This window comes from Lontra canadensis, unplaced genomic scaffold (genome assembly GCF_010015895.1).
Source record: "Lontra canadensis isolate GAN:19392208 unplaced genomic scaffold, GSC_riverotter_1.0 scaffold90, whole genome shotgun sequence".
Lineage (NCBI taxonomy): Eukaryota > Metazoa > Chordata > Mammalia > Carnivora > Mustelidae > Lontra > Lontra canadensis.
The window spans coordinates 7,866,092-7,891,177 of record NW_022631084.1 but is presented as its reverse complement, the minus strand read 5'-3'; the positions used below and the strand labels follow the sequence as shown (position 1 = coordinate 7,891,177).

The following is a 25,086-nucleotide window of genomic DNA, read 5'->3' as shown; positions in this document are numbered from 1 at the left end:
ACAGCACGTTGGGTCATGGAGGTGTCCTGACCTAAAACAGAAGATAGAAAAACGGCCAGGCACCTTCTAGAGCAGGCTTTTCAAACTTTGACGTTCAAGTTAAGCTCTTGCTAAAATCCCAGTTTTGATTTACTAGGTCTGGACTGGGACCTGAGATTCTGTGTTTCTAATAAAGTCTAGATAACGCTTGATGCTGCTGATCCGTGGGCCACACTTACGGTCGCACCCACTTCCCCTAGGAGCGTTAGAAGAGCAGACTGCTTGGGTCTCACTGCAGACTGACTTAATCAGAATTCGCATTTCAACAAGATCCCCAAGGGGTTCATATGTACATTTAATTTTGAGTATCGCTTTTCTAGGTTCTTCTTTGATCAGTAGAAGGGACTCAAAGGAGGTCCAAACTTTCCCGGGCATCGCATACCAGCAGTCTGGTTTCTCTCCGGAGTTCCCACCGGCAGAGATTTGTGCCCCGTGGAGCTGCTCCTCCTCATCTTAAACCAGTAGCGACTCCGGGAGTTGATCGCCTCATAATCCTGGTCGCTGGGTTCCTTTCCACCCCAACCCGCGCTTCCCCGGGGCGCTCCAGCTGTTTCCCACCCCCACGCCCAGGCAGCTACTGTGCACAGCTGGAGCCCTAGGCAGCGGGCGCACCCGGGGCTGCGGCGGCCGGGGAAGCCAGGCGGGGGCGCCGCAGACTAGGCTGTGCGGGAGGAGGCTGTTCTGAGCCGAAGAGGGCGGCGGGAGCAACGGGCGGGGGAGCGCGAGCTCCGCATCTGGTGCCAACCCGCGCGGCCCTGACGCGGCCCCACATTCCCACACCGCGGGAGCGGCGGCTCGCTACCTGGGAGGCGGCGCGCATCACCCCAACCTGTATTTCATAAACCCGTCGGGAAATGGTTCCCAGCCTCGAGGGCCAGTAATCAGGCCGACCTTCTCTCGGAAGAACGGCTGATTATAATCCCCGAGCTGGGCGAGGGCCTCGGGGACCTAGATTTAAGTCGACTATATAATATCATTATCATTATTATTATTAAAAGCCAGCCACCCCGCCCCACCTTCCCTCATATGCACTTCTGAATTGGGGGTGGGGGCTGTGGAACGACCAGAGGGTTGCAGCAGGATTGTAAAACCTAACGATTTGCTAAGAAATCGGGGCCGAAAAACGCAATTTACAAAACGGCGAGTTTTACAAGGTAGAGAAGGTAACTGGGCAGAAAACGCACGGCCGCCGGACCCTCGCCGCGCGTGCTCGCAGGAGCGGGCTTGGCCGCGAGCGCGCCTCTCTCCAGACGCGCCGTTGGGGCAGCGCGACGATTTCGCAGGAAGAGGAGGCTGCCTTGGAGCCTCGGACCCGGCCATCGGCGCATCTCCGAGAGGGCCACCAACAACGCCCTGAGCCCCCTGCAGCCGCCGGCGCCCCTTCCCCGGCTGGTCGTCCAAGTCGCACTCTCCCTGCCCCTCGCCCGCCTCAGCCTGGCTCTCTGTCCTCGCCGGCGTTCGAAGCCCGCATTTCACTGCGAACCTCCCTTTCGGGACAGACCTCAGCGGACTGTTTAAAATTAACACCTTCATGCAGCCACTGCTGCGGGGATGTGCGCATTTCCCCCTGCATCTGTGTACGCGTGTGTGTCTCCGAGAATGTCAGACTAAACGGACACTTTTAACATTTATTAGAGCCTACGTGTCCTGTTTCGAGGCTTATCGGGTTCGTCCAAACGTGTGTGTGTGTGTGTGTGTGTGTGTGTGTGTGTACGCGCGTGCGCGCGTGTCTCCACCCTCCTCTCGCCTCCCCACCCCCGCCCGTGCAGGGCGAAGTAGTCCTATATAGCGATGATAAATATCCCTGTTGATCACTTGATTGATTACCTCCCTGAAAGGTCACGCGGGCTCGCAGTAATTTCCTTTTGCCTAAGGCTCCCTTTTCACTTTTACTCCGGCACGACAGCTCCGAGTACACGGGATCTTTATTTTTTATTTTAACCCCTAAATGCAACCCCTCCCGAAAACAATGCAGACAAGAAAAATCGAATAAAATCAACTCGAGACCTTTTAGCTCACTCGCAGTCGCCTTCCCCATCTCGCTCCTTTCTTTCTTCTGCCCCCCGCCACTCCTACTGCGACCCCCTCTCCCCAACTCGAATGTATTCTAGACACTATTTAATAGATGAGTGTCTTGCAAGTAAACTCAGGCGTCCCTTGGGTCTGCATTTCATGTCTGTGACTCTCTCTTTCTCCCGTGGACTAAAAATTCGGATTTAAACCACTAGACAAGCTATTAATTTAGCTAGACTACCCAGGGTCCTGAACCCAATTAATTTCTAATAATTATAGCCCAAGGGGGCTAGATAGATCTCCCTGCCTCCTTCTTTTATTGCCACTCCACGCCACCGAGGTCAGCGTATAATAATAAAGTGTATATTTTGAAAGCGATCTCCAGAACAGTGAGTTATTGCAATGAATGAAAATTGTTTCCATTTTGGCTAATTGAGCCCGTGGCCGAAAGCTAGAGCTCTGAGACTAAATAAAGAGGACTGTTTCCTTTCAACATGAAGAAACCCCTGCCTAGCTCTGGTCACCCAGCGAGAGTTTAATTTCTTAACAGCCAACCTGAAACCCAGAGTTGGGTAAACAGTATTAATAATTGCATTACAATGATTAAATTAATCTTGCTGGTAGCCAGGAGAATATAGGTTGAATAGCAAGATGTAAAGTTCACTGCACAAAGACAATAGGCCAAGAAATACCTCCATAAAGAATTCAAACTTTCTTCCAAAGACACTGTGGGGCTGGTTCAATTATAATTCGAGGAAAGGAAAAGTTCCTGTTGCATGCAATGTATTAAAAATCAGTTCTTTGCCTTTTTTAGCATTTATTAAAGAAACATAGTTGGAGAAAGGGTATACTTCTCTTGTCCTCTTCCACGACCCCTCTCCCTTTCAACCCCCCATCTTGATCTCTCCACTTCTCAAAAAAACTCCAAAAAATTTTTTTAAAAAGCCAACAAAACCCCCAAAACAAAATATGACAGTAATAAAACAAGCAAATCCAGACAGCCCGTAAGCTCATCGACTTTCCAAGGAGGCACTGTTTCCAGGATGCTCGCTTCCGTTGGAGAAAACGCAAAAAACGTTGGTACCCATGCCCCTCAAGGAAACGAATTTCAGGAGGAGAGGGGGAGGTGGGTGGTGGGGAATCGGGCAACGAGGGCAGCTCGGCCAACTTGTTGGAGGCCTCTTTTCTCTTGGGCGAGCGACAGCTTGGACGTCCCGTCCGAGGGTTTTAGGAATCCGAGGGGCCGCTGAACAGAAAATCACCTGTTCAGGTCTCACGGCTGAGACTTGGGACAGGTGGAACTGACGGGGTTCGTGTACTTGGAAGTGGGAACCCGCCCAGGTCCGCACGCAGGGGCCGCGGCGCTGCAGGCGGCGAGCGCAGTCCGCTGCTGCTGGGCGTTTGCTCCATCAGGTTAAACACACTTGAACTACCAACTTAGCTTTTTTATTAACATTCACCTAGCGCAGAAAGCAAATGAGAGAGAGGGAGGGAAGGAAAGAAAGAGAGAGAGAGGAAAAGGAACCCAGCTTTCAGGTTTGAAAATAAAAGTGATGATTTTCTGAATACTTCGCTAAAAAAAAAAAAAAAAAACCAGAAAGAATGATGCCTTGTCTATTCACAATGCTTTGGCCCTAGGGCACAGAGGAGTTTGTGTTTATTATTTCAGTTGGAAGAGGTTGGATTTGCTCGTGTTCCGAAACTCTTGGAAAGACCAGGCATTCGCAGTGGCGGCTGCGACCCCAGGGACTTTAAAAACCAGAAGGGGAGGGTGCTTCGGCGGGGCTTCACCCTCGCGCCCTTCGTTCTATAGAAAAGTTTAAAAGACAGGAGCTTTAAGTTTGGGGACTCCGATTTTATTTTCCTGAGTCTTTCATATCCGACCCAATTCCCTTCACAGCCCCCAGCCCACCCCTGGCCCGCCACGTGGTTTGTAATTTCTCAGCAGAAGCAATCACCGCAGCTTCACATGTGGGTCTTCTATTTAATCCCGGGGCTGGTTCCATGGTACCTTCGTTTCTTAGAAAATTCTCTGGCACTCCTCTTAACCTCCTGTCCTCAAGTGGACCAGGATATAGAACCCCCTGGGGATAAGATGAAAAGAATTAATGAGAGCAGCAGAGGGAAGGAGAGTAATTCCTTTTATTATTTTTTTAAGCTTCCCGGGGCTGAGAAGGTGAAATGCAAAGTCCCAGGCAGAGCCTCCTACTGTTCTGGGAGCTCTTCCTCCCTCTGGGGTCTCTTTCTTCTCTCCTAGCGGACAAGGCCCTCGAGGTTCCGACAGACCGGAGGTGTCTTTTCCTCAAGCGCAGCCTATCCATCCTCTGGCCTGGGTGAGGGTCCTCAGGAAGTCCTTAAACTGATCAGAAGCAGCTTCTATGAACATCTTGCCAGCCAGCCTAGTGTTTCTCTCCCTAGAGACTCTCTTACCTTTCTAAAGGTTCTCAATCCCCCACTTCTCTTTTTCATTTGGGGACTTACTGGTCAGAGGGAAGGCACGACTCCACCTAAACCCGGGAGCCTGTGAACTCACATTCAAAAACCTCTGGGTAGCCACACTCAGAATGTTGAAGTTCCTGGTGATTTTGCACCCACCTCCGCTGTGTATGAGCACATTGTACACTCTTGATGTACAGGCCAACAGGAATTGTATTTGGACTGGCAAAAAAAGCAAAAAACAAAAACCAACAAACAAAAATAACAAAAAAACCAAACCCACCTGCCTGTTCAGTCTGGAGGGGATGACTTGTGTCCATATGGTGCTTACCAGAACCTTCTCTTTTGGAAGTTGTTTTACTCCTGCTCTGTGCAATTCCTTCCTTTGCTCCCTTTCTTTTCCTCACATTTCAACATTACACTTCTGTCTCTCTTGGGACCTGTACTTAGTTCTCTAGGGACCTGTATCTTATATCCACATGCTCCCAGAATTACACAGCTCTGGAGAAAGACATGGTGGGCATCCTTAGCCAGGGTGATCCTTTGAATTTTTATTTCCACAAACAGAGGTATTTTACAAGCCATTGGTGAATGCCCCTTAAGCTTGAACCTTGCTGTTTGCTCAGGACATTCTCAGTGATCTTTTTCCCCCTCCCCTGCCTTTGCCAAACTCATGCCCAGGGCTTGCTTTTCTTTTCCTTTTCCTATAACTGGAACATCAAGGATGTACTGTTGCAGCAAAGAGACTGAAAAGATTGTAATTTTCTTTTATGGTGTCTGGCAGGATTTGCAACAGATATTATTGGGGACATAAATAGCTCATGGAAGGTATTGAACAAAACTGTTTAATGCAAGGAGGTTGTACCAAGAGAAAATCCATATGTAGTTGAAATTGATTCATACCTTGAACACAGCTGGCCCCTTTAGGATTTCCCCATTTCTATGTGCCCACTTCATTGGTAAATCCTGTAATTAAAGCAAATCTCAACAATGTATTTTTCAAGGGCGGGGGGAAGAATTTCTCCCCACCTCCTCTTTCTTTTGACCCCCAAAAGTTGTGGGTTTAACCAAATGAGTGAAAATGGCTGGCTAGCTGAGCTGCAGCAACAGGAGATGGGGGCAGCCATGGGGCAGCCGTGGGGCAGGCCGGAAGGTGACAGCCGACCTCAGGGAAGCAGGAGGTCTTGGATGTTAAATGCCTGAGCCTGTCTGGACCTGGGAATCAAAGGTGATCATTACTACTTGGTGGGAACAGACCACTGAAATGTTCCAAGGGTAGCTTCAAGCATTGGTATTATACCTAACATCGAGAAAGAAAGCAGTTACTTATTCAGCTTTCCACTCTGAAAGCACAAGCCGCAAGAGCTTCAGTAGCAGCAGGAGCGGCAGCAGATTTCCTGAAGTTCAGGATGATTCTTTCTCCTGGATCAGTTGTCAAAAGTCCTGTCCTTCTAGTTCTTTAGCATGGAAAAGATTTTAAAAGCCCCACTTCTTGCTTTCTCCGTGGATAGTATAGAAAATTTCCTGCAATTTATGGTGGGAAAAACAATAATGGTAACGATACAGGCTTATTGGTGATTCCAACATGAAATCCATCCTTTGCCCTGGTCGTTTTATTCCGCCCCCCTCCCCCGCCCGCCTTATTTTGGGGCGAGGTGTCTGCTCCCCTCTGGCTCCCTGTGCTCGTTCCCCGCCCCCCGCCGCCCTCCCCGTGGCTCCCTTTCTCCGCCTCCTCAGCGATTGCCATCTGACAAGATCTCCAAATCAAAGTGATAAATCGCTCCAAACTTTTTTTGGCGGCGCTGAGATGTTGGAGGGGCGTCTAGCGCGCATGTGCGAAGGTGTCCGAACTGACAATGCTGGAGAGATAGCGAGTGTGGATTGAGAGAAAGAGAGGGAGGGAGAGAGAGTGAAAGAGGGAAAGACAGAGAGTGTGTGTTTAAGTGCGGGCGTGTGTGTGTGTGTGTGTGTGTGTGTGTGTGTGTGAGAGAGAGAGAGAGAGAGAGAGAGAGAGGAGCGAGGGAGGGAGCGAGAGGGAGAGCAAAAGAAGGAAAAGATCCAAGAAAAAAAAAACCCAACCACACACCAGCGGCTGCAGGACTGGGCACAGCATGAGATCCAAAGGCAGGGCAAGGAAACTGGCCACAAGTAGGTGCAATATCCCTTTTCTATTGGCTTTCCCCCTCCTCTGCCATCTTGCATATCTGTCTCCAGCGCTCCGGGAGGGAGCGCGCAGCTGCCTCTCGCGCCGGGGCCCGGTGGAGGGCAGGCGCAACGCAGCCCCAGCAACCTGCCGGTCCCAGCCTTCGCGCCCGGCCGCCCGCGCTCTCGCTCTTGGTTTGGGCGCCAGAGGAGCCGGGGCAGCCCTTAGCCCCGCGCACCGACCAGCTGTGGCAACCCCGGGGTGGGGGTGGGGGTGGGGGCAGCCAAGACCCGGGTGGGAGGGAGAAGAGCGCGCGAGAGCAAGCGGGAAGGGGTGGGGTGGGGGGGGAAGAGGAGAAGAGAGAGTCTCCCCCTCCCCTCCCCTTCCCCCCAGGCGGAGGAGAGTTGCCTCTGGCCAACCAGCTAGCCCCGGGTATGGGAGGGGGAGCGGGGGATGGGGGGAGGCGGACTGGGGATGGGAGAGTTTTCGAGCCTCGGTTTGTTTCTGGGGTTTGGGGTGGGTGGTAGGCTCGGAGGGAGCCACAGTGGCGGCGGCGGCGGGCAGCCGTGGTGGAGTTGGGAAAAGTTGCGAGGCGGCCGCTGGAAGTTGCGCGGGCTGGCGGGCTGCGCCGAGCTGCGGTTGCGGTAGTGGGCGCTGTGCGCTCGGCTGTGCTCTCCGGCGTGCGCCGCGCCGCGGGACGACTGGGGTGGGGAGTGGGGGAGACAAGAGTGGGGGCTGTAGTCGTCTCGTGTGTGGTGGTAGTGAGGCACTGGCAGTGCGGAGCTACCGCCTCCGCGGAGCCGAGGGCAGGTGAGGAGAGAAGAGGCCCCGCGAGCGCCTGGACAGTGAGGAGGGCAGGGCGCACAGCCAGCGGCGACGGCCGCCGAAGAGAAGGGGGCCGAACGGGCCTGCTCCCGCCTTCGAGCCCCTGGCTGGCCGGGCGCCGAGTGACCCCCAGGGGGCGGGCTGCCGGGACCTTAGGCCGCGGAGAGAGCACTGCAGAACCTCTCGCTCTATTTCTGGATGCAGCCCGGGTCTCGGGTCACTAACCCTCCCCGGCGCCCCCTGCCTGCCCGGCATGGAGCGGCCTTGGTCACGCGGGACCAGGGAGATTGGGTTCAGGGCAGGGGCGGCAGGGTCCCCATCCCCCACTTTTCTCACAGAAGTGTTGGGGGACTTCGCCTGGAATTGTCCGCGGAGCCGACACAGTCCGGAAAGGCAGAAGCCTCGATCGGGACTGTAGGCGTTAGGACTGTGTTTGTCCAGACGCTTCTACCGCAAGTGTAAGGGGACTAGGAGGTACCGAGACCCGGAGCAAACCCGAGCAGTCCAAAGCCCTCCTCGAGGTGTCAGCACGCGAGGCTGGAACAGCCTCGGGAGGGGACAGGCCGCCGTTCGCTCTCCCACTTGCTGGAAAAACAAAACAAAACAAAACAAACTAATTGTTTTGCTTGTGGACCAGAGAAGAGAGAGTTGGGGGTGGGTAGGATGCTTCTCCCTAGTAAAATCCCCAATTCCCCCCACCCTTGCATATTAAAACCAAGTACGTCCCCACGCCTTCCAGCCTCCCAGGTCCCCACTGCAGCCTCGCGGAAGGCAACAGCACCTCTGCGGGCTGGGTTTCTTTGGCAGCGGGAGTCTGAGGTCTAGCCCAGAGAGATGGTGTCATCGCAGGCTCCTTTCCAGTGCTTCGTCCAGTCCTCACTCAAGCACTCCTTCACTTCCCAGTACGTTTCCTTTCGCCCCCGTCTCAGGGATCAACCTAAATACAGGGCTCTTGGGCCATCAGTACATCTGTTTCTCTTTTGGATATTGTTCATTTCACTTAGTTGCGACACTGTCAAAGGGCGCCAGTAGAAGACCTTTTTTTTTTTTTTCCTGTTTTCTTTTAAGTAAGACCGATGTCTTTATTTTCATCTGAGGAGGAATTAAATGTACATATGCTTGGAGGCCTGGGGGCTTCAATTCCGGCTAAAGGTTTGGAGTGTGTGTGTGTGTATGTGTGTGTGTGAGAGAGAGGTTGGAGGGTGGGCGGATGAGAACGGTGTGGGGTGGGGGGGCGGGAAGCGTGGAGAGCCTATTTCAACCATGCCTAAATTGTGAAATGAAAGCCGAATGCTTTGCGCCTCATTGCCCGGTATCCGCCGAAGTGAAAGCAGAACACAAAACCCTTCAAATTTTGTTGAGGAACTTTTTCAACTGTATTAATTGCCAAGCTATACGCCATCCTATTAAAATATTCCCGCACGCATAGCCGGCTCAACATCCAGAAACCGAACCTCGTTTTCCGATCTGATGATACTTGTCATTCATTCAGTGGGAGACCCATTCTTTTTGTCTCTAACGTCTCCAAGGATGCCGCTGCCGCTTTCTGATAACTAGATAGGAACTCTCACCAACTTTCCTCGCTGAGCCTCAGGTTCTCGCTCGCGCTGCTCCAGCTGTTGCCACTGGGCAGCCTTTCTCAGGCAGAAGCATCAGTCACAATCTGAGTAATAAAGGAAATCACGTAAAAAGTAGGGATTTTTTTGTATTTTAAAGCGCTATTTCCTTCCCCCTGCCGTAGTGCGTGAGTTTCCTTGAGCGTGGCGGAGATAGTCAGTGACCCCTTGCCGTGCAGTCCAGCGAAAACTTCGCCGCTCTCTCTGCACCGGTTTTTCTTTCTTTCTTTTTCTTTCTTTCTTTCTTTCTTTCTTTCTTTCTTTCTTTCTTTCTTTCTTTCTTTCTTTCTTTCTGGATTAGAAAGAGACAGTGTGAGCAGCATACTTTAAAAAACATACCTACATTTTTTTTTAAATGCAATGTCAACCTTGCAATGGGAACAGATCACATAGGAACAGCAGTTTTCTGGATTTCTCGTTATTCTTTTTGTCTTTTGTAAATGTCTTTGTGGCCAAGTCCTGTCCCCATCTTGGCTACAGCACAGGATCCCATGGACCCTGAAAGTACCCACTGAAGTTAAGCCCAAATGAATGCACAACCCATGTTCCAACTTATAGGGCTTGTTTTCTCTTTTCTCTCTCTCTTTTTTTTACACAATAGTTGAAACCAATAAATTCGTTGCAAATCATTTGGGAGGGATAAACCGTTTGATTAAAAATAAAAAGAAGGGAAAAGCAAGAAGATTGACAGTCATAAAAGCCCTTGGCTTTTATTCCCATCTTTAAGAAAACAAAACAAAACAAAACAAAACAAAAAACCCACAAAAAACTAAAAACCAAGCGAACGCTGGCAGCTCCGGGAGGCTTCCCAGTGGTTTTTTGGGGCAGCAGCTAGGATAGCACCTGGGCGGTGCCAGGATTGCCAGTTGCAACTTTTTTCTCCTGGTGATGGGAAAGAAGTCAGGTTGGGTTTGCCCAGCCTGTCTACAGCGGAAACACGGAAGCAACCCCTGCCCCACTTCCCTAAAGTGACACCGGGCAGGGTTTCAATCACAGTACCGAAGGAGTTGCAACGTGTAACCCCCCTTAGCTACCGGCCCCCCAGAAGTCTCGTAAAGACCCAGAAGGCGATGCGATTAGCAAGACCCCCGAGAGGGGGGCACTTGTTACTTGTACACTTGATCTTTGTCTCAAAAGAGTCTCTTAAATAGGTAAGGAAGATGAGGACTCTCCCTCACGTGCTTAAACTCCTCACCTTAGCACCCCAGTACCTAACAAAGGAAACGTGCACCCAGTTTCCAGCCTGCATTTCCCGTAAGCCCACCCATTTGTGTTTTTCCTCCATAGTTAAAAAAGAAAAGATTGAAATACAGGGCTTTGTTTAAAAAAACATATTTTACTTGTTTATTTCAGACTGCTTTTGAGGAGGAAAAAAGCTCACACATTGGAGGCTGAGGCCCCTTCTAGGAAGGCGGTTTATTTGCCATTACTTGACCATTACCCTGGCTTAGGGCTTCTTTATTGCATTTGGCACTTGGAGCGCACTATTCCTGCAGCATTTCGATGTGTTTCGCCAAAAAAAAAAAAAAATCTATGTTTAGGAGAAGGTTAATAACGCTTTTCATCCCCCTACCCCATCCTAAACACTGTGGAAGGTATACGGTTCATTAGCTGCAGAGGCAAGAAGGCTGGAAAGAAAGGCTCCTTTTTCAGGTTTTTATTAGTAGGGGCTGAGAATTCGCAGGTCTTGGCGACGATGTGCATGTGAGTGTGTGCATAAGTGTGCGTGAGTGAGTCCTTGCGGGGTGGCCCAGTTCACAGGTTTTCTGAGCGGAGGACTCTTTCTACTACCCGGGGCCAGGCCTCCTCTGCCGACAGACATTCAACATGTAGGTCGCTTATCGAGTAGAAATTAATGCGTTATCCTAAGAAATTTTTGCTTCCTTCTTCTCTTTTATAAAGTTGAAGGTAGTAACTCTGTAAGTAGTTTCCCTTTAAATATCTTGTTGTTTGGAAGTTTGTTTTATTTCATTTTTGGAACTTGGGGCCAGGTTATCGCTGCAGACGTTACCTGGGGCAGGGAGTACAAGGTTGGGGTCCCCCCAGGGCAAGAAGGGCAAAGGAGGGCAAGAGAGAGGCGACTTGTTACCCTCGGCACGTCTAGCTCAGTCCCCTCTCTCCGTTTCACCTCTGCTGGAAGCGGGCGCTGAAGTGGAGAAACTTGACTTGTCACCTTCTGGCCGATGGCTCTCACCCCTGTTCCTGAGGAACTCAGCTCCTGGAAGAGCCCTAGTTCCAAGAGCTCAGTCCAGCCTTCCACCCCTCATCTCAAAACTGTCACAGGCAGTGGAAGTGGGCTCTCTTGAGAAGTGGGGAGTGGAGCTGGGGAGGCCCTAGTAGGAGCTTGGCTGTGGTTGTCCCCTAGGACCCCCACACGTCCCACCCCAGCTGCTCAGCTCCTGGCTGTCAAGCTTAGGCCAGATCTTCCCTCTGCAGCCTCAGAGGTGCTGTGTGCCTGGCGCCCTGCTTCTGCTTCTCGTAGAGCACGGTTTGCATTGACGGTGTACACGCACATGCACATACATGCACCCCTCTCTCTCCCACAGACACACAGGCTCACACATCCCGGGTTAAGGAACACTCAAGCGAGGAGGGCAGGCACACCTTCATTCACGCACCAGGGCAGGGGGAGAGAGGGGCTAGGGGGAGACCAGGCGGGGAGGCCGGGGAGACGGGAGCAGGATAATGATGCCAGGCACATTTTTCTGAAGTGGTGGTTAACCCTTCCTTGGCTGGAAGCCTCTGCTTCAGGCACTTTCTAAAAAGGTCTGTGGGGTCTGCTTTTCTTTTCATCTGGGCAGCCCAAGATGAATCATTAGTTCCCTCCCTACCCCATTTGCCACGGGTCCTTTTTCTAAAATTAGATTTCCCCCTTCCCACTCTTCTGGCCTTCTGAGTTTACCAGAAAATTCTCAAGGAAATTGGCTGTGTAGTGAGAACAAGTGTGAGGAAGAGGCTAAAAAAGGAGACAAACAAATGGGGCAGAAAACAAGAGAGAGAGAAAGGAAGACAGAAGCAGTGTGTCCTCTTCCACATCCCGTTTGCACACAGATTGGTATTATATTTTTTCCCCAGTAAATGAAAAAAGTATAATCCTTGTTAATTATCCTTGCTTACATGCCATACAAGAAACTTCAGAGATGTTTCTACATAAGGAAGAAACTGTTTACAAAACTCTTTCAAAAGTGTGACATATCGCTCTAGTTCAGCACTAAAAAGCTAAACACACTTGCCCTCCTTTGAAGTGCCTTGGCGAGGGCAGCGAATTCGAGTGCGATTCAGATATTGCTGTGGGTATAACTAATGGCCTCTACCTATTTAGCTCAAGTGGGAGGAGAGAAAGGCCTGAATTCCTTGTCCAGTGGGTCCCTCTGGAGACTGGGTTCTGGCTCCTGGCCAGTTCTGCACAATGTCAACATTGAATATTTGAATTCCCAGACTCTATTTAACAAGTTTCTAAATAAATAAACTCATTGTGTGTCTGTGTTTAAAATTATTTCACCTCTTTCATAAAAGCTATAGCATCTTATTACATTGGGCTCACAAGTTGATTTTTTAAAAAAATAAACAAACAAACAGAGCTTAAGGCATTTTAGTAGGCAGACCTTCATATGTATGTTTTGTAAAGACATTCTCTCCCTTGTGGCTGGGTAGGCGCTATTTCGATGGATCTTGGGCTGTTCTGTGTGCTGTGATAGCGAAGTGTAGTAAAAAGCCAAGCTAAATTCAGAAAGTCAGTGAAATATTAATCACATGAAAAGGGAGGCCTGAATGTGTAACTGTAGTGTCTTTAGATATTTGATAATTTTGTCTGCTGGGTCCTACAGGAGATGTGTCGTAGACTTGCCAGTCCGCAGGTATGGGTAGGTCTAGAGCTCTGCCCAGATGATGTTTTGTTTCTGGGCATTTTTTCTTTATGCGTGTCTGTCTTTATAAGTTGGAAAGGGTAGATACACAAATGCTATCCTCATATTTCAGCTTGATTTTGAAAAGGACTACATGAATTCTATGTTTTTACTAATCTCTTAGTATTTGAACATCCACAGCATTTTAACGAAAGTAGGAACATACTTGTTCTAAGGAGTACATACTTAATAATAACAATTAAAAAAAAAGGCAAGTTCTAGTCCTCTTGGAAGTGTGGACCCCATCTGGAGTTGTTAGCAAAGAAAGTGGAATTCACTGTAATTTATGTGTATAAAGTACAACATTATTAAAAAAAATGGGATTTGAAAGGGCACATAGCAAAACCCATAACAGTTAGCTGGTAACATGGAAAGCTCAAAGCCAAGAAAAAAATACCACCAACCCATGCAAACCCTAAAATAGATTACAATGACCTCAGCCATTTTCATTTTCAAAAATAATAGCCATGATTAAAATGGGGGGAGTGTTTTACTTGGAACCATACTCTTCTGCATTATTATAAAAGCTGTTTTGTGGTTAAGGAACTGTTTCATTATAGAAAAAAAAAAGCAAGTGAATTTTTAATCAAATGCCCGACTCTTCAAAAGCTCTTATTCTTGAATGACTTTTTATTTTAATTTTAGTTGTTATTCTTATTCATTAACAAACATGCTTTTGGCTTGTATATTCAGCCAAATCCTTGACTACTAACTTTTATGACAAATCTGAGAAGAAATGTTATTTAGAAGAGATTTTGCTAATCCCCTTAGTAAATACCTGCTTAGAGGTCATTGACTATATATAACAGGAGGAGCCAAGGCTTTCTTAACCTCATTCAAGAACTTGCCTAAAGGAATTAATTTTGTACGTTAGAGTTGTTCAGATTATGACATTTGTGAAAGTCCTTGAATATAGCCCTTGGTCGGCCTCAGCGATGGGCAGGCTTCTGGCACAAATATCAGTGCGATCTCTCCATGTACAGGGACAAGCTCCATTACCTTCTTTCTGGAACTTTGCAATCAGGCTCCTCAGAGTTTGAATCTGGGTGTGGTCCCCTACTGAAGAGCCAGGTCATCTTCCAGTGCCTCTGAAATGTACCTTTCTTTGTAAAGTGGGAGTAATAATACCACCTATCTTGGGCTGCTGTGAGGGTTAACTGGGATGATGTATGCAAAGTACTTAGGTCAAAAGCCATTCCCTAACAAATTTTTCATTTTTCTTCCAATATATCATTTAAATTTTCTGAAGAGGAATTTTTTTTTTTTTTTTGAGAGAATGAGAGAGAGAGAGAGCACAAGCAGGCAGAGTGGCAGGGAGAGGCAGAGAGAGAAGCAGGTTCCCCGCTGAGCAAGGAGCCCGATGTGGGACTCGATCCCAGAACCCTGGGATCATGACCTGAGCCTAAGGCAGTGGCATAACCCGCTGAGCCACCCAGGCACCCGTGAAGAGGAATTTTTTAGACATATTTCCCTCCACTCTATTTTTTATAGTCTCATTTTTAGAAGCATTTGCATATATATAGTAAGCATTTTGTCTCTCTTCTCAATAAATCATGCCCTGAGGATAAAGTTGGGCACATTAAAGCTGTATACTAAGCCAAAATAGGCAGTAAATTTATTCTGAAAACTGGAGAATCTTTCTTCCTGGGGAGGGGGATGCTGGGTAAATAAAGTGGTTGAAATTTTAACCTTGCTTCACTAATTGTGTCATTGTGTGCACACAGCCTAAATTTAGTTGTGCATACTCTCCCATTGTCATTAGACCGTAATCCCTGTGGATGAACATTTCATTTTTAATGGAATGAGTTTTTTAAAAATTTAATGGTGTTAAAAAAAGATTTTATTTCTTTATTTGAGAGAGAGAGAGTGCATATGCAGGAGCAAGGTGAGGGGCAGAGAAAGGGAAAGAGAATCTCAAACAGACTATAAGCCAAGTGTGGAGCCAGAAAAGGGCTCAGAAGAACCCTGAGATCATGACCTGAGTTGAAACCAAGAGTCAGACGCTCAACCGACTGAGCCACCCTGGCGCCGCCCCAGTGGAATGAGTTTTGTAAGTCACTTTACCATCCTAGCTGAGTTACTCTTCTCTAAATCACGAGAATGGACTAGATCAGAGCTTGTAAACTCAAATGCCTATAGGATTTGTCAGGCAAAATAAACGAATGAAGCAAAGTGGGTATAAGGACTAAACCGTCTCCTATTTTATTTATATTTTTGACACCCAGCCTTGTATTCTAGAATAAGAAGGAGTGGTGGTGGACTGAGCTCAAGCCTTCTCTAAAGGAGGCAGCTGCTGCTCAGTTCTACCTAGCTCTTGCCATTTGGATAAGGGGGCCCAGTGCTGCTAGGTCTCCAATTTTTAAGAGAAGACTCATATCTGGATTATTATTTAAATTTTCTCTACTTTAAAGTGTTGACTAGGTTCAAGAAAAAATCATCAACAAGCAACATTTTGCAGGCCCAATGAAACACCTCTGTCTGCTCTGTATAGTTCATGGGCCCTGGGTTTGCAACGTCTGGATTAGAGGACTTCCAAGGGTCCTTCAAAGTTCCAACATTTTACGATATCCACAAGGCTTCCTGAATATTATCTTGTGTTTTTAAGATCTTTATCTTCCTCCTCCAACCCAAAGTTAATGTGTGTGTGTGTGTGTGTGTGTGTGTGTGTGTTTTGATAGGTGGAAGTAGTTATTACAGAATCTGATATCTGGCCATTTATCTGGAAAAAAAGTCTTTCACGGCCATGTTGTGTCTTTCTTTCCCTCCATGCCGCTTTATCATTAATTGGCTTAAGAAAATAAACTGAAGCATTCACTACCCCTCTGCTAGCCACTGGCCACCGTTCTTTCTTATTTCTCACTCAACCCAATTCTCTGATTTGTGAGCTGGGGGTTGGGCAGTAAATCATTAGGAGATAGTTTTCTGTGGTTTTCCACAGTGGGAGAAGTAATTTGGCTACTGTGGGAGGAAAAGTTCATCCCTGCCCTATAGCAGGGTCCAGATGTCCCAGCCTGAAGAACCCAACCGATTTTTAAGACATGAACCTCAGATGAAAAGATTAGTTTTCTTTTTTTTTAAGATTTTATTTATTTATTTATTTGTCAGAGAAGGGGGAGAGAGAACAAGTAGGGGGAGAGGAAGGCAGACTCTCACTAAGCAGGAAACCCAATGTGGGACTCGATTCCAGGACCCTGAGATCATAACCTGAGCCCTAGGCAGAGGCTTAACACACAGAGCCACCCAGGTGCCCTGAAGAAATTAGTTTTCAAAGGATGACTGTATTATTTGACAAGAGTGGCTCTCCTTGCAGGAAGGTTTGTGTATATTCAAGGAATATTTGAAAGTTAACACACAGTGTTCTGTTTATTATCCTGGGCCGTATTTCCAGCAGAAGTGGTAGGTTAATAATAGGTAAAATTAAGTCCTGAGGGCTAATTAGTCCTCACTAATTAGATAGGGTGATAGAATATCAACGCAGGAGATTCTCCCAGTTAAGTTTAGGCTGAGTACTATATACTAGGTAAATTAGTACTCTAGTCAAGGAACTGGTCAACAAATACTTGTTACTTTCAGTTAACATTGTGGGGAAAATCATCATATAATGCAGTGTTTGCACAGGAATCTCTAGAGTAGTGATAAGCCATGCCTATAGGCATTATTGGTGGGTTATCGGATAACATAGCTCCCATTTTTATACCTTACACTGAAACCTAAATTTCTTAGCCTGGTTTAGGAGGGCCTCCCCACTCTTGAATGTGGTGATTCTGAGCCCAAGTTCTGACTTATATGGACCTGAGTGGGAATCCTGATTCCACCGTTTACTAGGTGGGTAAAATGAAGGTGAGCCACTAAAAGTACTTACGTCACGGGAGGATTTGATTAACTAATGCGTGTAAAGTGTCTGAAATACAGTAGGAGCTCAATACATATTCGTTATTATTTTATTAACTTTTCGGGCATATTTATCTCCCTACCCAAGACTGGTCTATTCAGCCTAACTGGTTTGCTCATTCTGCTCCTCTCCCTCCCTTGCTTGCCCAACCTTTTGCTTCCATCTTCCAACTTCTGGCCACAATGTTGCCTTAATCTCTAAATCTACCCAGATAATACTTTGACCTTCAAAATCTAATTCCTTCCTTAGGAGTTAGTTTAAATCCCCCCTTCTTCATGAGATTCATTCCTCCTCATCACTCCTGGAGGTGTGATTTCTCTATGTCTTTTTATTCCAATAACATGGAATTATTTTCACCTACCATCATTTTGGCATTTTATTATATATCCTTATTTTCACTATATATAGATAGAGATATCTTATTTTTCTAGCTAAGTCATAAAACTCCTGGAGAGCCCATTTCTGTTTTGTATAGTGCCCAGTTCTTTGCTTTTTATGTGGCAGATATTGGTACAATTAGGTGATGGTGGTTAGTGGTGGGCTTTGGTAGATTATGTGAACCCCTTCAAATTCTTTGCCTGTAAAACCTGCACAGTGAGGTAATGACAGCACTAGGACTCCGGGATATCTGACACTTTAATTGCGTACTAAATTCACAATTGGCCTTATTTTGACAGTGATAAACCACCTGGAAAGCACATTTGGAAAGTAGAGAATTATTCCTAATTTTCACCAAGAATGCTCCTCATTTTGCCAGTGCAGGTATAACCCATGGGTTCTTACTTAAATTACAAATTGTTATTGATCTACACTTGATCTTAAGGTTTATGGAAACTCTGTAATGGACTGGATTCTGGAGACTGTCAGTGGAGTCAAGATAGAGATGGTGAAGTGTTTTGTGAACTCATGTATTTCCCAGGGATTTGGGGTAGTCAGCTTTACAATGCTGAGTTTTTATACAAATGGTAACCCCAATATAGGCAATATTAATATAGATCAAAGCAACATGAATTTTGCCCCATATTTTAATACACATTTACGATTAAGGCTCTTGAACGATTTAAGGCTGACAGATAATGATGTTACATTGAAATTTGTTTTGCTCATTAAATTAACCCCACTCATCCAATGGAGTCTCCTTAATTAATTAATTCCTTTTTAAAGATTTATTTATTTATTTGGGTGGGGAGAGGTAGAGGAAGGGACATAGGGAAAGAATCCTCAAGCAGACTCTCTGCTAAGTGCAGAGCCCAAAGTGGGGCTCAATCTCAGGACCCATGAGATCATAACCTGAGCTGAAACCCAGAGTCAGAGGCTTAACTGACTGAGTTACCTTGGCACCCTGGAGTTCCTGGAGTTCCCTTAATTTAAATGCAACCATGACTTCTTCTCCACCCCTCCCCAACACCCATACCCCATTTCCCACTTCCATAACCACATTTTACAAATCCCTTATCTTCATGTATCTTCATGGAGAAAACAGGACTCTTAGTGTCTTGTACAACTGTCCTCAAGTCCTGAACAGTTACAGAGTTTCCCTACCCCAAGACCAGCCAGGTGTGACTTTTTATCCTGTTCTTAGGATTGTCCTTAAGGCATTGGGAGTCTCTTTAAGTGAGGGCAGAGATGAAAAACTATGGATTTTATACTTTGGTGCTGATTATAGACTTTACCTTGACAGGAACTATGAAATTAAGTAGTAATAAAATGTTTCATGATAAGATGATAATAAAAATGAATGGAGGGATGAAACAACTCTCTTGGTTTCTGCTAGAATCAGGGTTTGTGACCTTTTGGATTTCTGACATTTGCCAGAATCTGATGGAAGATATGGAGCTTCTCTCCAGAAAATGCAAATATGCATAGACATTTTCACATAATTTCAATGGTGCATGGACTTCAAATTCCAACTATAGATATTACAGAGGTCTGCCTACGTGTTCAGACTTGATTCACCCTCTGATGTTTATTATATAATGTCCTAAACTCTTAATCAAACTCTTTTTTTCATTATTTTAAGAACATTTTTTTCTGATTATAAAATTTATACAGACTTCTAACAATAAAAAACTACAAGACTCTATCACCTAAAAAATGAAAGTCCTCTGTGGTCCATGTTCTTGTCACAGTGTCTGCAGATGACTGCTATTCATCATTTAGTGTATAATGTCCTGTAGATTTCCCCCCCATGCATCTATTAGTATATGCACGTGTGTAGATTTATAATTTTTTAGAGCAACTTTCATTTTTATTTTTTAAGACTTAACAATATACCTTGAACCTTTCCTCTGTATGTATCAACCTAACACATTCCTTGAAAGGCAGCAGATCTACCATTGTTTGGATGTCACACATCTTATTGAACCAGTCCCCTATGGATGACACTTGGGGCATTTCCAGTTTTCAGAACAGACAGACAGAGGAGTTCTCCAAACCAGGACTGTAAGGGAAAATGAAAGTGAAGTATACAATTAAAGGAAGCTCACAGTTCAGGGTGAAGTGTGCTGGCCTCTGAACCATGGGCACAGCAGGGCTTTGGGAAGGTCATAGAGGGTTGCCTTACCCTGTCGGGACAGATCAGATTTCCAAGCATTGTTATCCCCCGGAGGGACCAAGGGTCGAACTCTAGAGCTGAGGTAGATTTTTGTAAGATCCACTGTCCTATATCTGTGATATTCCAAGCTTATTGGATTGTTCTGGACCTCATATTCATGCCCCCACTCCCATTTTTCTCCTGCTGCTTAGAATCAGTTGTAGTTGAAATCAATCCATGTAACTCTAACTGGGTAAGGATAAGGGTTTCGAGCCTCAAGTTTTCTTTCTTTCTTTTTTAAAAAATTATAATTTCTTTGTTTGCCTGGTCCATTGTTATCATACTGCCTTATCCTTTTATATCCACCTTAAGATCACTGATGGGACTACACAAATGCTGAAAGTTATCTGAAGCCAATAAAAAGTTTTTGATGTTCTTGAAAAAAATATTACCCACAATAATTTCTAACCTACGAATTGGAAAGACCATTTTTATAGGAAAATGTGTTTCACTGGGTAACCAGGCTATGGGAAAACTTTTATAATGGAAACTATCTCTTACTTTTAACTATAGCATCAAAAATATGACAGTATAATGTTACACACTAAAGCCCATCAGATGCAAAATTCCAGTTTTTGATTATAAGTTATAAACCAGGATAGAGAGACTTCTGAAAAGTGGTTTTCTTTGGCAATGATGTTGTTGATTAAATATAAAAAATTCAGAAAAAAATTAGTTCAGCTCATTCCTTTACACAGAAGGTTACAAAAATGGAATAGCTGGGTTTTGGCTCTAGTGGGAACAACTTTGCTTATTAAAGCTCATTGGACTATATTAGATTAAAAACATACTAGACATTTTAGATTGGATTTGAAAAGGTACCATTCAAGGAATTAAAATTTAGTCACATAAATCCTTTTAAGAATTAATTTACTTTGCAATTTTGATTCCTTAGAGTACAGTATATGTTCCAAATTCATGTATTTTTTTTCTTGAGTGCATAAAGGTTGTTCCATGGGGCATTACTCTTGTTAACATTTTCAAAACGTATTTTAGCTGAGATCAATCAAATCGAGTCAATAAATGGTTATTGAGTGCCTAGTATATATAAGGCATGATGAACAAAATCCTAGAAACACTCACCTTCTGAAAATATTGACATATACCCATGACAGTAGTTTATTAACTGAGACGAAGATCACTCTCTGCCTGTTGCTGGTTATCAATGACTACAGAGAGTAGTTCCATGAGCTCGGAATACTGAATCCTGTGCCTGACTTTTCAAATATTTTGTTAACATTGTGAAGTCACACACCCACCCAGCTGAGTGTTTGGGGTCTTTCATTTGAAAATAATACCGTACTCCATTTCTCTTAATATCTGTCAGATGTGGAGGTCATTGCCTGCTCCACTTGGGTGTTAATGCTGAGATGGTTTTCATTCGAGATACTTGAAAACAAAATCAGACTCTTTTTAAATGCTTGCTGTGACTATCACCCACCCATTCACTCAACAGCTATTTACTGAACACCTATAATTCTAGGCAATGGGAAGGTGGCTGTACACGCTCAGACAAAGGCCATTGCTCACATGGAGATCCCATTCTGGGGGAAAGAAATGTACATGGTCATGAACTTCCACATGCTGACTTCTGGTATGAAGAACTAAAGCAAGGTGACTTGCTAGAGATGACACACAGGGTGGGCAGAGAAGACCTTTCTGAGCAGAGAGCTAAGTGAAGAGAATGTCTATTAAGTGTTTGAAGTGTGGTACGTGACAACTTAGAGAATGGCACGCATAGTCAACTCATCTCATTCTCTACCCTAAGGCAGAGCAGATAAGGTCTATCAGTATTATATTTTGCTTCATTTTGTCAAATGCACTTGTAGTTACTACATGGACATGTCGCTGGGTCCACAAGCTGGAAGCAAGCACAAAGGTGTTTGTATATGGAGGGAGGGAGAGTTTCGTGTTTGATCTGCAAACCCTAGGCTAGTGACAGCATCAGAAGGGCACAGGAGGTTTCTGGACTCATAATTCAATTCATTTAAACAAATGTTTATGATGATATATTCAGCAGCCTGTGTTGGACACTGAGTATACAAAGATAAATGACATATGTGTCCTGCCCGTGAGGAAATTATAGTCTACTGGGGGAGACAGACGTGTGACTAGATGGTGTCAGCCCAGTAGGGTACGGGCAAGTGCAAGGCAAACAGCCTTATTCCTGTTGAATCGCAATGATCTGGATGGTAGCACATGACCAGGGGCATACCTTCATTTCATATCTCTTCTTGCAAAAAATTCTTTAACCTATATGCCTCAAAGCTCAGAACAAAATACTTGTTTCAAACTTGAGAGTTAAATTTTGCATATGTTAAATGCATGTTAAGGCATATTTAGAAATTTCTTTCAAATGCCTCATTTGAAAGAAATTTATATATTACAAGGGCAATGAACTGGTTCTCCACAGGTCCACACATCATATTCGTCTGTGGTTAGGGGAATGCCGATGCCAACGCCTGAGTAAGATGCTGGACAATACTTGGGGTGTATGCCCCATAGTCTTGGGTCTGCACATGGGCAAATTATTCTTCCTGTGCTCACCAGTCTTAGTGGTTGTTCTCTCTTGTACAGTGAGAGGAAACTCTCTCCTCACAGCTCAAGAAGTTCACAGAGTTTCCTCTTTTTGCCACTTGTAGCTCTGTCTGAGACCAAAGATTGGATCACAATGCCCAGACAGAAGGTACATCTCACTTTTAGGCTTAGTTTTTTTTTTTTTTTTTTTTTTTTTTTTTTTTTTTTTTACCAGATAGTGCTTCTCAAAGCTGACATGAACTCAGAGAAGTGGCTTGTGTCTCAGGCTGGCATGTGATTTTGTTGTCTGTAAGACAGAAATAAGAATAAAAAGTGTTGCCCTTTCTTCCAGTTCTCTTTGCCAACCATCTTGCTGCGCTGGGTGTATGTGTCCAAGCCAATGTTCCAGACACTAGGCTTGGCACAGAAATCAGTGCATCCAACATCATTACTGCTGAGAATAGTTTGAAATCCTGAGCACACCCTCCACCCCATTTGCCTAAATGCTTAAGATGCTAGTGATGTCAGCACCTTATTGATAATGTTGCAATATTAAAACACCAGCATAGGTGTTGTTTGACCCATGAAACAGTATTGTATCTTTGTTTCTCTGACCTAAAAATACTGGGTAGGTGGAGCTGAAGAGGATGGGAAATGTCAAGGTAAAAAGCATTATGCATCGAGGGCTTTCAAAGGACCTCATGTTCTCTGTATCACATCTCTCTTCCTGTCATTCAGTGATAGTAATCTCGGTCACCAAGGCTTTACCCTCAAGAAAGGAAATACTCTGATACCTAATACAATGAGCTGCATCTTAGGAAACCTTCCGAGGGAATTGGTGGCATTGGCTGGGACTGGTAGCCTGCTACCAGGATGTGTGGAAAGCTACCACTGGATTCTCCCCAGCACATCATAACCTCTCATTATGTAGACTTGACTATCAGTCTCAACTTTCCCAAGGGGAAATGTTCTGTAGCCTTGAAAGCTCTATCTACTTTGAAGATAGACTCTTGTTTTTTTCCTTAGGTGTGATCATCTCAAAAGTTCAGTATATCTTGGGCTCCATCAGCATGTCTTTTGGGGGATGATGCTGCCTGAGGACTCAGGACACAGTCAGAATATTAAAAATGTTAGGGAGATTGTAGATTCTGGAGCCACATTGTTTTGGCTGAAGACTTGGCTCTCCTACTACCTTGCTGTGTCATGATGGACAAGCTCCTTAGCCTCTTTGAGCCTCAGTTTCTTTGTAGAATAAAGTTAAGTTATAATAACAGCAATAAGTAATCGTACTAATCAAGGTTATCGAGTGTTCATGCATTATCAAGGTTAGTTCCCATACCTCTGTGAGGTGGGAGATAGTATTATTTTGGTTTAGAGATGAGGGCACTGGAGACATGTTAGTTATTTGCCATTGGCCTCTCAATCCCAAAAGCAGAGATGGGGTCCAGGAGGGAACTGCTTTACACCAAAGCCAAGAACTTGATCTGAATGCTCCACTGCTTTATTTTTTTTCATCCAGAAATAAAAATGGAACATTACGCTGCCTGAACATTCCAGAGCTTGTAAAAGGTAATAAGATTTTGGACAGAGGACAGCCAAATTTAAAGAAATGATTTCGTACAACTCTCAGTAAAGAATTTTGCTGCAGCTCTATGGTCAAGTGTTGGTTTATGACAAGGGCTGCTCATCTCTTTGTCTTTCATTTTCTTCCCAGAATTATCTGTGGTGATGTTTTCCGCCACTTTATGTTTTTAGTTTTATTTAGGAAATCTTCAAATCTCTGTTGTATGAATGATCTAGGTGAGAAATCATTACTTCATTGCCTGAAATCATAAACTAATTAAACTTTACAACTTGCTAGTAAATGGTACTGGATTCAGATTCTGATTTTCTTTTCTTTTTTAAAGATTTTATTTATTTATTTATTTGAAGGAGAGGAAGAATGTGTGTGAGTGCAAGTTGAGGGGGAGGGGCAGAGGCAGAGGGACAAGAAGACTCCCCACTGAGCAAGGAGCCCCACGCAGGACTCAATCCCAGGCCCCTGGGATCGTGACCTGAGCTGAAGGCAGATGTGTAACCGACTGAGCCACCCAGGCACCCCAGATTCCGATTTTCTGAATAATGCACTGTGATTGTAACTTCCCCAAGGTCACCAGTACATTTTTTTTTTTTTTTAAAAGTATTTTATTTATTTAGGGTGCCTGGGTGGCTCAGTCGGTTGAGCGCCTGCCTTCGGCTCAGGTCATGATCCTGGAGTTCCAGGACTGAGTCCCACATCGGGCTCCCTGCTCAGTGGGGGGGTCTGCTTCTCCCTCTGCCCTTCACTCTGCTTGTTCTCTCTCTCACTCGTGCTTTCTCTCTTAAATAAATAAAATCTTTAAAAAAATAAAGAATTTATTTATTTATTTGACAGAGAGAGAGTGCGAGCACAAACAGGGGGAGCTGCAGGCAGAGGGAGAGGGAGAGGGAGAAGCCGCTGAGCAGAGAGCAGAGAGCCTGACCTGGGGCTCAATCTCAGGGATGACGACCTGAGCTGAAGGCAGATGCTTAACCAACAGAGCCACCCAGGTGCCCGGGTCACCAGTACATTTTTAAGGCAGGGAAGCAAGCAACAACTTTCTGGATCTTTCCTCCATGCATGACATCTGAAACCAAGTCCTGTTACCCATCCTCAACTTTGTTTTAATATCCAAATCTCTAGGGCTTTGCAACAAAGTATTTGGGAGTTGCATAACTGAAAACTCTGTAGGATTTAAATAAGGGGAAGTCTATTTTCTCAGATCTAGTTCGTTTTTTTTGCTTGTTTTTTTAAAGAGGGCAGTGGACAAGTTAAGAAAAGATACAATGACTCAGATATGACCTCAGAGAATCACTTGGACAGCTTCAATATAACCAATGCTTGGGACCCACCCCAAATCAACTAAATCAGAATCACTGAGTATGAAACCCAGCCAGTGGGGAGTAGTGAGTCCTGGGTATGAGAAACTGGGAAGAATGAGGTCATTTTAATTAAAGAACTAGGGGGATAGAGATAGCAAGGTGACTGCAAATGCTGCCTCTGGGGTTGATCCCAAGGTTATATATGTTTTGTGAAGCTTTCTTTCAGT

At 45.3% G+C, this 25,086-nt stretch overlaps 1 protein-coding gene and 1 pseudogene across 6 annotated transcripts in view; one reads left to right on the top strand and one right to left on the bottom strand.

Annotated features, from left to right (window-relative positions):
* The first annotated feature begins 6,483 nt into the window (after positions 1 to 6,483).
* The window catches only part of MECOM (MDS1 and EVI1 complex locus), a 540,895-nt gene continuing 522,292 nt past the window's right edge, over positions 6,484 to 25,086 (top strand). For all 6 annotated transcript variants that reach the window (XM_032836115.1, XM_032836111.1, XM_032836110.1 and 3 more), the window contains exon 1: positions 6,484 to 6,636. In XM_032836115.1, coding sequence (XP_032692006.1) covers positions 6,600 to 6,636 — 37 coding nt within the window. In that variant the 5' untranslated portion in view covers positions 6,484 to 6,599. The remainder of the gene's footprint in view (positions 6,637 to 25,086) is intronic.
* LOC116854341 lies at positions 7,054 to 8,456 on the bottom strand (annotated as a pseudogene).